The sequence below is a fragment of the Embiotoca jacksoni genome, unplaced genomic scaffold (assembly GCF_022577435.1).
Source record: "Embiotoca jacksoni isolate LCO1_2020_lvr unplaced genomic scaffold, fEmbJac1.0.p SCAF_3, whole genome shotgun sequence".
Lineage (NCBI taxonomy): Eukaryota > Metazoa > Chordata > Actinopteri > Embiotocidae > Embiotoca > Embiotoca jacksoni.
In genome coordinates, this window is record NW_027185381.1 from 3,833,649 (window position 1) to 3,851,800 (window position 18,152).

General features: G+C 41.5%; 1 protein-coding gene across 1 annotated transcript; it reads right to left on the reverse strand.

Annotated features, from left to right (window-relative positions):
* Positions 1 to 1,915: 1,915 nt before the first annotated feature.
* On the reverse strand, positions 1,916 to 17,116 carry drd4a (dopamine receptor D4a). The gene is made up of 4 exons (XM_069162828.1): positions 16,874 to 17,116; positions 12,224 to 12,336; positions 6,332 to 6,921; positions 1,916 to 2,121 (listed from the first exon to the last, which is right to left on the reverse strand). The coding sequence occupies exons 1-4, from the start codon at positions 17,114 to 17,116 to the stop codon at positions 1,916 to 1,918; spliced, it is 1,152 nt and encodes a 383-aa protein (XP_069018929.1).
* Positions 17,117 to 18,152: the final 1,036 nt, after the last annotated feature.

Genomic DNA, 18,152 nt, shown 5'->3' on the forward strand with positions numbered 1-18,152 from the left:
TGTTATAATGACCCCTGAATCCTTTCAGACATTATGACATTTGATTGTGCTGTGTCTCAGTCCCTGCGGTGCTCAGGTGTCTGCTGCTGCTCACTGACAATGAAGGGGAGCCTCCCAGGACCAGACATTTCCTACATCAAGATCACCCAAAGTGTAAAAGTAGAACATTTTAACAAAAGGAAGCACTTTTCTTTTCTTCGAAACTCTCTAAACGAGAGTTGTCTTCGACTGATCTCACACCGCAGGCTCCATCCGTCTCTGACGGAGGCTATGGGAGTTTTAAAAATGATCTGTGCTGTCACCCTGTCCTCTTTTGACAGATGAAATGTGCTGAGGAGCTTTTCAAGTTTCACATGTGTTTGTCATCTCAGACTTTACATCATCAAACTTTAATGTTCTTCAGATAACTCCGTGACATTGCAGATCCTGCAGGGACCCCCATCTGTCTCATTTTGCTGCAGTGATGTAGAAGTGTACTCCGGAGTGCGTCAGTCCACCGTGACGTCACATGTGGGTGTGGTTACAGGCAGGTACATTTAATTGATTTGAAGTTGTGTTTCTAAAGGATGCGAAAAAGCCTAAAAATGGGAAATAAGATATGTGCCTCTTGAGAAATAGCTGTCTTAAGCCACGACAGTTATGTTAGCTAACGGTAGATGTGAGCTTTGCCAGTCAAACACACTTGACATTTATGAAATAAGACTGAAGAAATATAAAAAGGGTAAATATTTAGTTTTTAAAAATCTGACACCAAACAGCCCACCGTGCTGTAAAGTTTGTCAAAACTCTATTTGAACAATGAGAGGCAGCTTTACAAACTTGTTCCTGAAATGGAAGGAGCAGTGTCTCTGAGGTTTTGATTCTTGGTCCTGTTCCCAATTTCATAAGCAAACCATGGCTAAAAATCAGCTACCATTGGGCTGCATCACTTTCCAGTGTCCATTTTTTGACCACGGAAGATGCGGTGCCACATTTGCAAGCGCTGCTGTTTTGTAAAAGGATAAAAGCACTGCTTGTACTGCTTTTCTTTTGTTGGCCTTGTTCATATAGACATCGGAGCCATTTTAATCAAGAAAACTAATTTTGAATCAGGTCATCATCATCATGTCTTGAGTTTATGTGAAAAGAAAAAAACCAAAAACTAATATTCTGAAATACCATTGAAAGACATTGAGATCACCAAGTGCACATAACATGTGTACCTGCTATTAAATGACTTCTCTATGTTCATTTTATACGACTTGTATTTGTGGACAAATGGCTACCTACTCATCAGCCCTTTCCGTTAAGTTTGCCAGTTACAGATTGACAGTAAGTGGTTCTGTCCTTCAGCATTTCTCCCAAAGTTTGATGTTGGATACAACTGAACAGTGAAAGAGTGAAAGCAGGGACGTTGGGTTGGAAAGGTCTCTCTAAATGTAGCAGGGATTCCGTGTCAAGGCACTAGTCTTTTTGTTTTTGGTGGTGTGTGTGTGCATGTGTGTGCATGTGTGTGTGTGTGTGTGTGTGTGTGTGTGTGTGTGTGTGTGTGTGTGTGGGTTACATTTCGGAAACTCCGACAAAAATCCACAACTCCACGACCACAGATCTCGACAATCTGCATTTTTTATGAAAACTTTTATTTTGAAATAATGAATTTCAACATATAAAATTAGTTGTGGTGTTAAGTGTTGAGCGTCCTCTGAACTGTTTGACCATCAGGCGGCAGCTTCTTCACAGGAAAGATGAAGCTTAAACAAACTTTGCTGTCATTGAAATGTAGAAAAATAAAAACCTCACAGAGGAAGGAAACCATGGCAACATGTACAGACTAAAGACAGTAAATTGAGATTCAGCAGCATCTCTTGCAGCTGTTGTGTGCTTACAGATCATCCATGCAGCAACAGCAGCAGCGGCCGCGGCGTCTCCAGACATTCTAGGAGAAGCAGCGGTGCAAAAACTTTTTGAAGAAGTTCCTGAACTCGGTGTTGAAGATGGTGTAGATGACGGGGTTGAGAGCGCTGTTGACGTAGCCGAGCCACGTCACCACGCTCATCAGGGCTGGCGGGACATGGCAGTCCTGGCAGCGAGATCGCATCGTATGGAGGACAAAGAAGGGGGTCCAGCAGAACAGGAAGGCACCTTCAGGAGGAGAAGAAGAAGAATCAGAGACACGAATGACCAAGAATCTCAGCCAAATGTGTCAGAGGGTTGAAGTTTAATCTCTGTGCAACTAATTCACAAATTGCAGGCAGTTCTAGGACGTGTTGAACCGAGATAAACACAATGATTAGAAGTGGCAAGAAGCTGTTTGCCTGGCTTTATTCAAAAAGACAAAAATATCCACAAACTAATGAGGAGAAGTATTAACCTGCCCGCTGGCATTCAGTCCCGGTTCACCTGTTGCCACCTTAACTGGCTTCTTGTACCTACCTACTTATTGGCTTATCAAACTACCATCCCACCATCAAACTAGAATCTACCTGCCTTTCGATTAGACTGCAAACAGACCTACTGCTTACCAGCCGACATGCAGCCCAGACCACTAGTAGGCCGATATAAAAAGTTACACATTTTTTGTTCTTGAGGCTCCGCCCTTCAGCACATTCAATTTGGGGAAAAAAAACAGACCCTCTTACTTCAACTTCAATTTAAGTATGTTTAAAACACATTTATATGATAAGATCTGAGTGGGATATGTCCCTTTAACAATATTTCAACATTTATAAACAAAACAAAAAAAGCTCATGTGGCTCTTGTTCAGTTTCAGTCGTCTTTCTGTGTTGTCCTCGTCATTCGGTTATGTCTGTCTTTCCTTTTAGGCTTTCATGTTCATTTCCTGTTATTTTGGTAACTCACTTTGTGTCTTGTTTCTGCTGTATTCACTTCCTGTCCCTGTGTCTTCCCTCCTTTGTGATTGTCTTCTTCGCCCTGATTGTTTTCACCTGTGTCTAATCATCTCCCTGCCGTCCTGTGTATGAAGTCTGCGTTGCTCTCTTCCTCCTCTGTCAGATCGTCATCGTGTCACCGTTGTGTTTACGACAGTGTCTGAGCTCGTCAAACCAGTTTTCAGAAAGTTTTGGTGTTTTGAACCTGTTTCCGTCCTGGACTCCTCTTTTGCATCTCCCTCCGTTACCTCTGTTTTGATTTCTGGCTTTTGGACTCTGAACTGTGTTTTTTGGTTTTTTTGGGGGGGATTGACCTTGAATAGATATAGTTTTGTTTTCTGCGCTTACATCATTTAAAAGAGGTTCATATCAGTTAATTTTGTTTTTGGTTGTGCTTTTTAGTCCGTACTCTGACAAACATAACAGAGTGGATTGTCAGTTGCCATTTAGGTTGAAGTGGTGTTTGTCTGTTGATATGAGTACAGAGCTGACTATGCAAGTTAAGAAGTTCAAAATGCCAATCTATGTTTGGGTTTGAACGAGTACTCGGAGGAAAATTATAAAATGGCAGAAAAGCTGGAAGACTGAGGAGCACGAGTCTTGTGGAAGAATGATTTGCATGGAGGAGAAAACCTTTTTACAAATCACTCTGATACACTTTGCATTCTGGAGAGTTTGAATGCTCTCCAGGATGCAGGTGAACTGGATTCCTTGTCAAGAGAAGAACTCATGACAGGAACCTCGGAGGATTCACATTTAGATGCAAACCTCTGGTTCAACCTCAGAAACAGAAAGGTCAGGCTGTATTTGTTTGAAAAAGTTCTATGAACCCATTAAACACAAATTACCTCTATCAAGATGACGGAAAGACGAACGTGTGGAGGAAAAGAAGGAACGGGTCGTCCTCCCCATCTGTCAAACATTGTGGTGCTTCTGTCACAGTTTAGACAGGTGTGGCAGCCAGTGGAGCGTGAACACTGGGATTTACTGATGATGTCACTGCTGATGAAAGCAGCAGGATGAATGCAGAGTTATACAGAAGCAGTCTGTGGGCTCACATTCAGTCAAATGCATTTAAACTCAGTGGGCAACATTTCATCATTGAGACAGGACGAAGCAACCAAGGTGGAATATCCTCGACTGGCCGAGTCAATCACCTGATCTCAATCTCGCTGAGCTGCAGTCCACTTGTGGACCAGACCCAAAAACAAGCGGGAGCTGAAGGTGTCTGCAGTGAAGGTCTGGAGGAGCATCGCCAGAGAAGAATCAAAGTGTTTGCTGTTGTCTATGGGCTGAAGACGTGTTGCAGTCAGTGGCTATACTGTAAACCTACTCAAATTAAAGTTAAGACTTTTTCTTTAATGTTGAATCCCATTTTTTTTTTTAAGCACGGAGCCTGAAGGACAAAAAAAATGTGTAACTGTTATTTGTGGTCTGACTGTATCTTACTGCTGAGCCTGATGAGCTCATGAGGCTGAGCATCACCAACCTGAATCAATCTGCCTCAGTGTACCATCCCACCTGACCTGAAAGTGTGACAACCTCTCGACTACATGGCCTCCTAACTACCATCTACTTACCAGTTCTATTGATCTACTGTACGGCCCTACTAACATGCTTCTTACCAACCTATCTATAGTGTACTTACCAGCTTGCATACCAACCAACTTTTCCTACTAGCCTTCCTATCCATCCATCTACCTATCAAACAACACTGGTGACCTTCCAGTCATTTTTTTTTTTTAAGTTACTTGGCATTCTGTTTTTGTTCTTGTTTAATACTTTATAGAACTTCAGTGATTTTCTTCACATTATTAATCCTCAGTCTGCCCCCTGAACCCTCTAGTAAGCTAATAAAACAGAGTGATGAGAAGTAACTGTATGCCTAAATGTCTGTTTGACCAAGCCTTGAGCAATAATTGGATTTCAGATTAAGGAGCTGCAAGGATGAGCTGCTGCCAAAGGGAATCACTTGTACTCATTAAGGACCCGTACTGGCTACTATTTATAGGATGGCTGACCCTCTCTAACTGATGCGGTAGTGCCGGGGAACAGGCATCAGAGGTGGAGGTGAGGCGTTCAAGTACCTACAAGCACCCATAATTTCACTGTTCATTTAAATATCCGGGTGGAGGTTTCTGTTACTGCTGACCGAAAGGAGGAACTATTGTGATATGGATTTTGACTCGTGGCAAATATCAGAGTCCAGGAGCTTCCTGATGAAGGCCACGAGCTAAATCACCTTGGTCTTACTGTCAGTGTTGGACTGTAACACATTACTTGGCATATTATCTGTATGTTACACCTATCTTAGTTGATAGGTGCTTAGATTTGTTTTAATTTCCTTTACAAATTGAAATCCAGTAACTACATTATTGTTATTAATAAAGTAATTGATAGTTCTGAATTTGGGGCCGTTAGCTGTTTTGCCAGTATTAAGAAGGAAGGTTGATACTAGTTGTATATTTTCTATTTCAAGATCAGTTGGGAAACTTATTCAAGATTATTTGAGCCGAGAGGAAAATGGAGGCCACAGCTTGCTGTGGCTTAAGTGGCCTCTTCCTGCTTGAGCGTGCAGTCAGGGAGGGTCGCTGAGGTAATGTGGTGGCACCTGTGTAGGCCTCTACCAGTGCTACAAATACCAGCCTTGTTTCATTGTCTCTCTCTCTCTCTCTCTCGCCATTGATGCTACTCATCGTCACACCTTTAAAATAAACCTCTGTGTTGGCATTTCAACCTGTCTGGTCTCCCCTCCTCTTTGTCACAAGCATTGAGCTGGTTTGTGACCCTGAATTGATCGGCCTGAGTAATTTCAAAATTTACAATGGATTGGCCAGAATTTTATGGTTTTCTTGAAATTAAAAGCAGCTGGTACATAGTTAGCTTTTGTGGAATTTTCAGATACTGTGAATTTAGTCTTACAATAACATCACCACAGGTGCTGCTGAAGTTTTTAACTCAAAATACTTTTTTTTCTGTCTTTCAACATCTTTTGAATGTAGCTGAATTTGCACCAGTAATCCTGACTCTACAGCGGTAACAGAACTGACACCTTTACTGCTGGACAGATTTAGATTGAGTCAGTCATCAGTGTCACATCCAATTTGTTCTCAGGATGACAAGTTCTGCTCGAGTTTGTAACCGTACATAAACTCTGGGACTGTTTCTAATCAAGCTGTTTGTTGTGGGCATGTTATTGACAGCCGTAAAGGGAAATGCCACGAATTTCCAATGGGACTCCTATCCATATAGAACAGAGTAAATCTGACTGTGGTACATCTTGCTTCCCTTTATTTCCGTACTTTGATTCCCAGTCTCACTATTCAGTTGTTTGAAAAAGTCAGTCAGCAACATGGAGCACAGACCATCAATTTCTGCCTCACAGACAACCTAGTTTCATGATATGACTCGATTTCCAGCTGTGAAATTCCTCTGTCATGCTGCTGAACGGGAAGTAAACTCACCCACGACGACAGGAAGCACCTTCATGGCCTTCCTCTCCCGGCTGTTGATCTTTGCCCTTTTCCTTTTGCGAGGGTCAGGATTGAACTTGATGTCTGCGAAGCTGACCGTTGGCACAGGGCCGTCCCTGCAGCCTGACGAGTGGAAGGGCTGGGCCTGGGATGGGAAGGTGGAGGGCTCGTCTGGAGAGTCCGTCAGCTCCCGCTCTATGATGGGCGGCAGCGGTGGCGGCAGCGAGGCCAGAGGAGGCAGCGACGCAGCGGCCTCCTGCAGCTTGCGACAGGCTTGAATGCTGCTCCTCAGCTTGGCTTTGCGCGACTCCTCCCACCGTCGCAGGCCACGGAACATACCGCAGTACAGCATCACCATGATGGGACAGGGGATGAAGAAGGAGCACACGGACGAATAGAGGACGTAGTCGTCGTTCTCCAGTTTACACTCGCTGGGGTCCCGGCCTGGTACGTTGTTGATCCCAAACAAGATGGGCGAGGCCACGGCCAAGGCCAGGATCCAGGTGGCCCACAGCAGCACGGTCTGCCGCATGTCCACGTGTTTCCTGTCGTAGTTGAGAGGGATTGACACGGCGATGAACCTGCAACAGAGAAATCCCACTAATGAAATTACATCATTGACAACTCAGATAGACTTGAGAGCTGCTTCGTCATTAGTCACAGAAAGCTTTAATTGGATTTCTTATTTTGTATTGATGGCGCTTTAGAACAAAATTTGGAATTCACGTCCTTGTTTAGATTCCTTAAAGAATAAGACTTCTTGTTCCACAGAGGCTACAGTTCATCACAGCCAAAATATGAGGGTGATGTATCTACTTGTATAGCCCCACCAACAGAGGAACTCAAAAAAGTTTATCCTAAAGATTGAACTACAGGAAAAAGCTTTGGGTCTAAATTGCTCATGCACACAAAATCTCCTGCCATACTGACAGTGAACACAAGAATGTGTCTTTTCTTCCCTGTCAAAAGTCTGACAATTATGTGACTCCAGTACAAACGAATAAACTGTATTTGTGTAGCTTCTTTTAAAAAAGAGCAGGTAACATTTAAAAATACATTTTAAAAGAGGAAGAAAGAAAACAAGCTGTTAAAAACATTGAAATAACAACAGCAGCAATAATGATTTTTCCACTGACATCTTAACTGCAGTCAAACAACCAGATTGCCACAGTGTTATTTTCTCTGTTAAAATGAACTGACTCTTGACATTAGATGGCGTTTCATAGTTTTTAATGTTACCAAATGAATGTTATACACTGACCTTTTTTTTGCTGCAGATATTTTGACCTGTCTCAGCTTTTATATACAGTCTCTGGTCTCAGCGGGAAAATCAAAGGTGGAACTAATAAAATTAGTGATGCTTCGACCCAGCAATTACCGCAATGCAGCATTAATAATGAAGTTTGTTACAGTTGTGATTGACAGTCGCAGAGAATCATCTTCAACTTTAGTTTCAATACATATTTTCCTGCCTGTGTATTGAGTATACTGTAGGGAAAATGTATACTGTCAGGCCTGACAGCCCCCCCCCCACACACACACACCCCACCCCAACCCCACAGTAGATGTACCCTGAAACATACAAGTTCCCTTCTAGTCCAGTGCGACCAGTACTTCTTAATACTTAATTTGTGTTAGTGTGGAGTTTCCTGATTTAACACAACTTTATATTTAAAAAAACCTGGTCCTAATGCAGGGCTCTCTTTAGTTATTTATTTAATCCTTTATTGAGACCACTTTTGATCATCTCTATAATATCAACAATGACAAAAACACAGAAACTCCCTACGAGCACAAACACATAAAGATAAGTAATTGTACGTAGTTACTTTTAAAATACTAAGGTTTAACCATTTAAAATCAGATCTTATACATGTTGTTACCACACATTATAGTGACAGTATTTACATATAATTGGTAAGCAGAGATAGTTATTATTTTTTCATTATTATTGAAGCATTTGCTAATAGCATATAATATATTCTATGCTTTTACTTTAGCAACAGTTTGAATGCAGGACTTGTAATGACGAGTTTTTTTAGACGATGGCATTTCCACAAATTCTGAATCCTTCTTCCATCGCAGTGTAAGAATGTAACAACTTTCATGTCTGTGCATTACATGAATAAATCCTTCCTCTCCAGATGAATCCCACTGCAGTTCATCGGCCTTCACACCGCGGTGACACTTCCTTGAACACTTGCTCCTTTGGAACAACTACCTCACTACAAATATGAATCTGGATGATTCTTTTAATTTCTCAACACACACAAACAAAATTCCAACCGTGCCTATACTTTTCCTGTAAAGGATTAAATCCTGTCCTACTGCCACTTCCGAAATCTTGCATCCAATCATATGTTGGACACCATCTCCTGCTCTGACAGCCTCCTATCTTTGACATGAAATCACTGCATCCTCAGACCTTTGTTACAACAACTGGTCTGTCAGACTGCACCAAACCTGTTCCCAACCTATATTTCTCTTCGAGCTTCATCAACACCTATTTTCATTCTTGTGATTTTTCTCATCTGCTTTTTCTTGATATTTACACCACTGCTTTTAATATTCCTGTTTTATTGGCATCCTGCTTGCAGCTGTGCGAATGTGTCTTTGTGCTGTTTGGCCGAGTCAGCGTTTTAATAAAGAAGTTGTTATCATTGTTACCTTGCCTAAAATAAAGGAAATAATAATAATTATAATCAAGATATATGATCATGAAAGTATAGCCAGCAGGCGGCTAGCTTAGCTTAGCATGATGACTGGAAGCAGGGCTGGTCCAGCTCGGTCCAAAGGGAATAAAATCCAGCAACCGGCACCTAATTGGCAGGTTGAGTTTTGCTTGTTAAATCCATACAACCATCCAAGTGTAAAAATTCTAAATTTATAGGATTAAATGATATCTCGGTTGCCAGATGAAAACTCCAGGAAGTTACTGGACCCAGTCAAGAAACAGCCAACACACATTCAAATGCAAATCTCACTTTCGCTTTCATACAGATTAATGCAAAGCAGCTGCTGGCTGCAGCTTCATGTATGATGGACAGCTGTGCAGTCACACAGATACAAGTGGTATCAATCTACTCAGTGCACTTTTCACTGATCTCTTTCACTTTCCAACAAGAAACGTTAACAAGACTCGCTTCCTTCAGAGGTGGAGCTCAGGTGCTCGATAAGCCCTTCGGACCCTGGAGATCTAAAGATAGTCTCTCATGCGTGACTGACAGCAGGTCGTCGGTCCGTTTTTTGTTGTAAACCAGAGACCAGAAGATTTTCCCCTCCAGCCTGTGGACATCAGCAGCAGGTGAACACTGCAGACCTCCCCGCCCAGTCGCTTGAATTATTCATAAGCTGTCATCCAGTTAAATTTCTAAATGCTGCCGGCTGCTTCAAAAAGCACCAGATCATCACCATCAGTCCGCGTTAGCTTCACTGCTCCCCATCAGTCTCTGATGTAATCATATTTTCCGTCAGATTTGAAGAAAAAAATGGGTTTTGGGCTCAGAGTTTCATCCATCAACATCAGTCGTGAGTTCAGATAATCTCATAGAGTCAAACTAACGAGCGCAGAGCGAAGCTGGCAGTTCATCACCACAGACACGTCTTTCGTTTGAGGCTCCAAATTGTTCTGTCAGCCCTGATTTTTCTCCTTTTGGAGCTTTTACAGGAAAAGGTCGTCGTCATATGCGGCGTGGCTGTCTGACCCTAACGACCTTCAGATGGACATGCATAGGGTCCTTCCTTCATTACGTTTCGCTCAGGGTTCTGGTTTGATTAATCAGGTGGATGTTCCTGGATGACCCTGACATGAGGCCGACTAAAACTCCGGTTACGACACGGAGACCCTGAGACCCTGAGCTATTGCTGTACTTTGACATTTTCCTCTTAATCAAGTGTTCTCTGATATGCCTGCAGGAGGTTGAGGGTTTGTTTGGAGCTGCATCTGATTCATCTCCAGCTTCTTTACGATAGCTGGAGAAAACAAAACAGCTTTTGTTTGAAATAATTCATTCATTTTTGGGGATGAATATATATATGGTGGCCAACTTGTTTGGTATTTTGGTGAACACAAACACAGGCGCAACTCTGGTGCACCACGACGCAGTAGGAGAACTAGATCATTCGCAAGTACGTCACAGCCGACATGGCCAATCAAATCAGCTCCAGACCGCTGTGTCGCAGCATATCGTCAGTTTGTAATGACTGAAGAAGGAGCAGACCGACACCATCCAAACTTTATACAGGGGGAAACTGACATACTTGTCTGGAGATTCAGGATCTAATCACTGAATTCATGGTAAAACGAGTCGGTCCACGGACTGATGACGTTAAATCAGATTTGAAGAAGTCACTAATATTATAAATAACTCTTTCCTTGGTATTAATAGAACCGCTGCCCAGTGAAGGAAGTGGTTTAATAATGTAACACAAAAACATGCGTCTTATAGACACCAAACATGAACATCAATTCAATGCCAAAGTGAACAAACAGAGCAATCAATGTGTTAACAACACTGATGAAGAGCAATGTGCTCTAAACACCACTGATGTCGTGGTGTTAATAAATAAACTGCATCGATGCTTTGAGTGTGAATAATTTATTTTCCAATCAATAATCGTGTAACTTAAATTGCCGTGTGTAAACTGCTTTAACCTTTTGTGTGTAGATGACAGTGTCACACTTCGTGGTCTGACACAGCTGGTAGATCACTAAACCAGAGGAGTAGATGAAAACTACTTTTAAATCATTTACTCTTTATGTTTAATTTAATTTCAATGAATTTGTAGTTAACCTGAGAAACTTTTATATTTTATTGCTGAGATCGGCTGCTGCGTCATGACGCGCTCCGACTGCCTGATTCACATCAATTTAATATAGTCAGCTTCATTTTTTATATGATTAACTGAATCATCCCTGAATGATTCATTTATTTAGTAGGAATAAATACGTAGAACATCCACCAACCCGGTCTGTGAGAGTTTGGATGCTCTTGTGCATCGACGCTCAGCTCTCTTTAAAAACCCCAACAGCAGCTCAGAACATGTCTGACCTTCTTACTTTCTACTACTTTTATAGGAAATGTAAGTGTCAACACTTTTAGCATTGCTCTATGGCTGTGTGGATGTTGATAGGTGACTCAAACATTCATTCCTTCAGTCTTTCATTCATTCATACATGTTCTACCAGAGGATTAATTAATATATGAAATTGTTGGCCTTTGGTGAAATACCATTACATATATACCATTATTACACATTATACAATCCTTGATAGATTGTCATGAAACTTGATCTACATATCGATGAATCTTACTAACCTAATAACTTTGGGAAGCTTTTAACTTTGCCTGCAGCACCACTAACATTCGACAGTATCTACAGGATGGATTTAACCAGAAGAGACATTTGTGGACCCACAGCATGAATCCTATTGAGCGTGATTCATTTCTTCACTTTTCTTCTAGTTCCACCTCAGCGTTAGAATCGGTGGTTCCTGTTGGGCCGATTGGGAACCGCCACGACTTCACTGAGGTCAGTACAGAAGTACCTTAAATGTAACCCCACTGACAGACTACACATGCTGGTTCCAAAAAGTTGTTGTCTCTGGTTTATTCTCACTCAAAGAACTTCTCTCTAGGAATACTAAGTTTATAATTCATTTTAATGAGTCATTAAGCTATTAAAAAATAAATAGTAATTTTTCTCCAGAAACGCAGCTCTACTGTGTTTGTTATGGAACATTGTGGTATTTCCTCTAGATTACCATTCCAGCCCCTTTAGCGATCAGTATTTCCAGTAAGTTAGTGTTTGCTCTGGTCCAAGGCACTGAGCCACTGAACGCAGCCTCCTCCGCCGTGAGTACCTGTCCAGGTGGGCACTGACCTGTCGATGCTGATGGCGCAGAGGTTGAAGATGGAAGCGGTGCACAGCATCACGTCCATGGTCATCAGCCCGTCACAGACGGTGGTGCTGAGGGTCCACACACCATCCTCGAACTAAAACACACAGAAACACTTTCAGTACGCATATTCATACAGTCAGGTTCCCTTCAGAGGGTCTCTGTATAAATAACAGGGGTTGTGAGATGATTGATGGGAGAAGAGAGAAGAAAAAAACGTTTTGATGCATACATTTAGTAAATCACACTTTCTGTTTTTTTTTATGAAATACTAGATAGTTTAATCTGTTTGGCCAAGAGCCACTGTTTTCAATTCCACGTACTGAAAAAGCCGCAATCACCTATATGAATACTTTCTTAAATAAAAATGTGAAATAACTCTCATCCCTCCCAAAAAACAGTAAATAAACAAAAATGTATTTATGTGTCACTAAAAGTGTCAATAATGACATGAATTAATTTGATACAGGTAAATGAAATATAAATACATTATCTATTAAAAAAAAATAAAATAAAATAAAATAAAATAAAATAAAATAAATAAATAATACAATATGATCAAATAAATAAATGCCCATGTAAAAATGTGCTGTACAAATAAATAAATAAGTAAGCAAATAAATAAATAAATTGTCAGGATCTGTCAGTTTCTGGCTTCCCTGATCCCTTTTGTTTTCCTTCCTCCTTTTTCCTTGTGTATCCTGTCAGTCTGTCTGTCTGTCTGTTCTTGTTGTCTGTCTGCTCTGAGCTCCTGCCTCAGCCGATCACTCACTCAATCCCCCTGCCATCGGTCACCTGCAACACACCTGGATTCAATCAGCTCCCCGTCTTCCTCCTGGTTAAATACCCCGGACCTGGAGTTGCTCTGCGCCAGATTGTCAAGTTTCCTACTGAGGTGACGCTGATCAATTGCTTAGTTTTTACTGGGTAATTGTGATTCCTGAGAAACTCTGGCCTCCTTCGGCCTCTGTGTTTAGTTATCCTGCCTGCCTGACGTAGGTCTCCTGTGAGTCTGCTTCAGTGCCTCCTCGAGCTCAGCAGTCCGGCCACGCTGAGCATCGAGCATCGAGCTCCTCACCCCGACTGCTCCACTGTGCTCTCGCCACCTCGGCCGGACGACTGATCTCCACCTCTCTGGGTCAATCCATCTAAATCACCTTTTAAAAAAAACCAAAAAAAACCAGTCTTGCGTTTGGACCCGGTTCTGCCCGCTAAATAGGGGACTCAACTCTGGTAAAGCTCAACAGTCATTTGTTGCAGAAATGATTTCTTTTCTTGTTTTCTTCGACTGATTATTTGAAATTTTGTTAATTTCTTCTGAAAACACAATTTCTTTAGTATCTGTGTTTTATTTTTATAAGTTTATCGGAAAATAAAATCCGCAAAGTAACCAGTAACTATAGCTGGAAGATAAATACAGTGGAGTATAAAGTACAATATTTGAAGAGGAATAAAGTCAAAAGAAAAGAGAAATACTCCTATATCGCAAAATTGTACTTGACAGTAGATGCATTGTGAGTTCATGTGTTTAGTTCCACCAAAGACATTCTTGTCTATGCTGTACAAGCACAGGTTACTACAATATAGAATATAATGTCATGGCAGACTTTCACTCACACTGTACGATTACACTAAATTAATTATTTTACCTGAGCATTTTCAAATCATCTCCCTTCATACTTCTCCTCTGACACATTTCTCTGACGGCATGTCTGCAAAATGCAGATTTGCTGAGCCGAAATGTGCAGAAGGACCCAGAGGCTGAAGTGTGAGTCATTGTGCTTTAATGAGTCTCAAATAAGTGTCAAATATTTGTTGATAAAATAAAAACAAACAACAAAACGCTACCAGATAAAGTGAGGGGGAAACAGCAGGAGCGAATGTACACAAACACACACAATGGAGGACAAAAGTAAGAACACTCCTGACAAACTCAACTAAAACATGGACTCATTGTTATTGATTTTTCATTGTTTTGTTTCTCAGGATCCGTTGTCATTGTGGGGCCTCTCGATCGACCTTCGGCCCCCTTACATGAAAGCCTACCTCAGGAGGAATGTACAGACTGCGTTTGGCCGTTGTTCCCTGAGCTCCAAAAGACAAAGCCGACGGGCACACTGTAGCGGGACAGTGACGGCAGTTTAATTTATAAATGAAAAGCGAAAATTCTGCCTGCAACAGTCAGCTTGGAAAAATCGGTTTATATCCACTGATGAAGAAGTGGTTCAACAGGTGACACTGTACCTGAAATCTGTGGCAGTCTCACTCTACTGCCACAAGTGACATCACAAAAGGGGCGGGGCATCCCCAGAGGGTCAGCTGGGGTTCAGAGCTAACAGTTTGAGGCACGCCACTGATTTTAAAACTTAGACTGTGTCAACATGTTTGTTCAGAAAGGAGTTTAGAAGCGCTGCGGTCCGATAATAACGGAAGACAGATAGAAAGAGGGAGGACGACATGCCTTTTTATTTTTTTTAAAACATAAAAAAAGATATCAGTGAGGAAATAAAAAATCTAACAAATGCAAAGTAACTGTGAAAAATAACACAAAACTAATAAAAAAAATGACTAGAAATATTCAATGAAATTACCCAAAATACCCCTCTAAAAGGTTGTACCGCTTTCTTCGAAACCCGCAACACACTCAACGTAATGCAGCGTGTTCTTTCTTGTCACTGTACGTTCATGCAGAGAAATCAATTAATTGTGAGGACTTGTTTTTAAAGACTGTACAATCTTTCTGGAGTCTTTTTCTGATAAATACGGGTCCTGGACTGAACAGTGACCTCCAGCTCCTGGTATACAGTTCATTGTATACCAGGTCATAACCCCGCCTGACCCCTCTAACCAACTGGCTCCCTGCAACAAACCTGCAGTGTTATAGAAACACCACTCTGAACTTTCCATGTGTTGCACTCTGTATAGACTCTATAAAAGTGTAACTAAAATTGTGTAACCTCTATAGTATAGAGGTTACACAATTTTAGTTACACTTTTCACCACAATATTCTCTCTTTCTGACTTATGTTCATGAATAATTTGCAGTGTAATATACAGTGTACTCAAACACAAACTACTAGAGATCCAAAGAGAACAATGGAAGAAGCAGATAGGGACTTAAAAGCTGAAACCTTTGCTGGCAATTAATATATAAGATGCAAAGTTTATTCCAGCAGAGCAGAGTTTGCGGGATTTTTGACACTATCTCATTTCGTGCTGCTGAGGAATTATCTGTTAGCTTACTTAGGTCTACTGTAATTCTGTATGTTGAGAAAATTAATAACACCAACATTTAAATCCATACAGGCCTTTTTTCTGTTGGCAATCTGAAAACGTAGGTGCATCAAGTTTAGGTTTCCATGAATCCCACATGCAACAAGCGTCCATAATGGAAAACTGTCTCCTGTTACTGAACAGCACAGGATTTCATTTCATCTCTGTTTTTATTGTTGCTGTTTTTTCTCATAACTTTTAACCCCTTTGATTGTCTTGTTAAGTTTTTATTGTGTATTTGTTTGCCTTCCAGCTGGGGCAATAAAGACCAGAACCGAACTGTGGGAACAAATAGATCAAAAGATTAGAGGCGCTAGTGTCAGGTATGAAAGGGCAACTTTTGTTTCTGTCTGCAGCAGTGAAATCTTTTGGTTTTAGGATCACTATGCCCCTAAGAACTCCATTATTTTATGCTGTATAATAATGATGTAATTAAGGTATTTTAATGAGATTTCAATATAGTCAATGGATAAATGAATGGGTTCTAATAGGACTTCTTAAATCATTCATTTGTACCTGAAAATATATATTTTCTATATATATTATATATTATAATCCGCTAATTAATCAATGTACTGAGCTGATGTTGCTGCATATTTGGTGAAAAGAGAACAGAACAAATACCAGTCTAACACAACATAGAAAAATAATGTTCATATTCATATTCGGAAAATGATGCATCAACCCTGCAACTCTACATAATTTGATCGTTGAGGGCTCTGGATATTCAGATGTTTAATCATCAGGATAATAAACCTTAATAATACTTTAATGAAAATGATAATCATTTGATTCATGTGTAAAAGGGAAAAGTAATTTTAAAGCTTATTCTTAATTAAGCACTTCTCCATGTAGGTTTCAAATCATATATCTGGTTACCATCTTAATCTAAATGAAGGTGTGTGTGTGTGTGTGTGTGTGTGTGTGTGTGTGTGTGTGTGTGTGTGTGTGTGTGTGGGAGGGCGGGTGTGAGGGGGGGGATTTCATGGGTCAATTAAGGTTTAATTAATTTTTTTTTATTTTTTTTATTTTGTAAAAGGATCCATTAAGAGACGCAGCTCTTCAAAGAGATCAGAAAGGAAATGTCACCCCACCTGCTGCGGTGACCCGACATCTGGAGTCTAAAGACCTTGAAAGAGTAGGGGCCCCTGCAGCTATACGCAGCTGTGAGATAAAAGTGGTGAAACTTTAACCCACTTCAAGTCCCCTACTTATAATTTAAAGGCAGTATATGAAGTTGTAATGAATGGTTAACACATTATAAAGTACTGGAGAACCTGTGTGTTAAGTGTCTACTCTGTGGGCATTTCCAGGTTCTGTGCAATATCTCTCCAAAGACGGTGTATTCTGGTGGATCTTACCTCGGAGTAGACAAAGAGCGGCAGGACGAGCACGGCGAGCATCAGATCTGCTACCGCCAGGCTAACGATGAAGTAGTTGGTGGTCGTCTTCAGCGCCTTCTCGGTGAAGACGCTCAGACACACCAGCAGGTTCCCGCAGATGATTACCACGATTAGCAGCACTCCAAACAACAGGGCCGGCAGGTTGTGTCCCGCCGCGGCTGCCGCCTCCGCCTCCGCCGCCCCGCTCAGGTTGGCCGCCATCTCCGCCGCAGCTCTTCCCTCGGTCCGTCCCGGTCCGAGCCACAGCAGCGCGGCCAGCGGGATTTCATGAAGGCCGAGCCGGGTCCTGGTTCCCGCACTGTGGCCTCATCGTGTTGTCACAGAGAATCGACTCAGACTGGAGCAGATTACCGGGGAGCTCCAGCGCGCTCCTGTGCGCACTTTACGCAAAAAAAAAAATCCTCCGCGTAAAGCAGGATGGCCACGGGCAGTGTAAGAGCTTTAAAAAGTAAACACACATTAAGATATCAGATAGATGCTGATAAAGTTCCGTTTGTCCTTTTCGCTGAGATCATTTTGTATTGAGATGAACTCAGAGGAAAGCAGGCAGGAGTTCCCAAATCATCAGAAAGTTGTGAAGGAAATCCACGAACTGTTAAAAGGCGCGAAGACCATCCGTCAGAGAGCGGCAAATATGTGTCGAGCTGCGTTTTTTTCAGCTGCAGTGTGTTGACTTGCAGCCTGCAAAAGGCCACTGGGGCCAAATTAACATATTAAAGCCGCTTATCAGCTGCGCTTTACGGTGTCCTTCAGCCCTTGAGCTTCAGCAGGAGACAGTTTGTCCATCTGTCTGTCCCTGTATCTCTGTGCGTGCGTGCGTGTGCTTGCGCGTGTGTGAGAGTGCATGAGGAGAAGAGGGACCGCTGCAAAAAAAAATAGCGTGATCATTAAATTAAACAGGACGACAGCAAAAATGGGCAATTCAAAAATTTGTAGGGCGTTTTCACAACAGACATGAAGTTGTTCAATTCGTGATGAAATAAATACTCGGATCTTTAAGTAAAACTAGTGACACCGCAATGTAGAAATACTGTATTACAAGTAAAAGTTCCGTATTTTTGAAATTTTACTTAACATGTGCACTTTATCAGGAAAACCTTTGCACTTGTATTCAGGAAAATATCCACTCAGACAATCATGGGAGAGCTTTGCCATTCATATAGTCTTGCAGATACAGATCAGCAACTTTAGTTCATGTTCACATCAACTAGCAGATTGAGGAAATCTCTGTGACGTT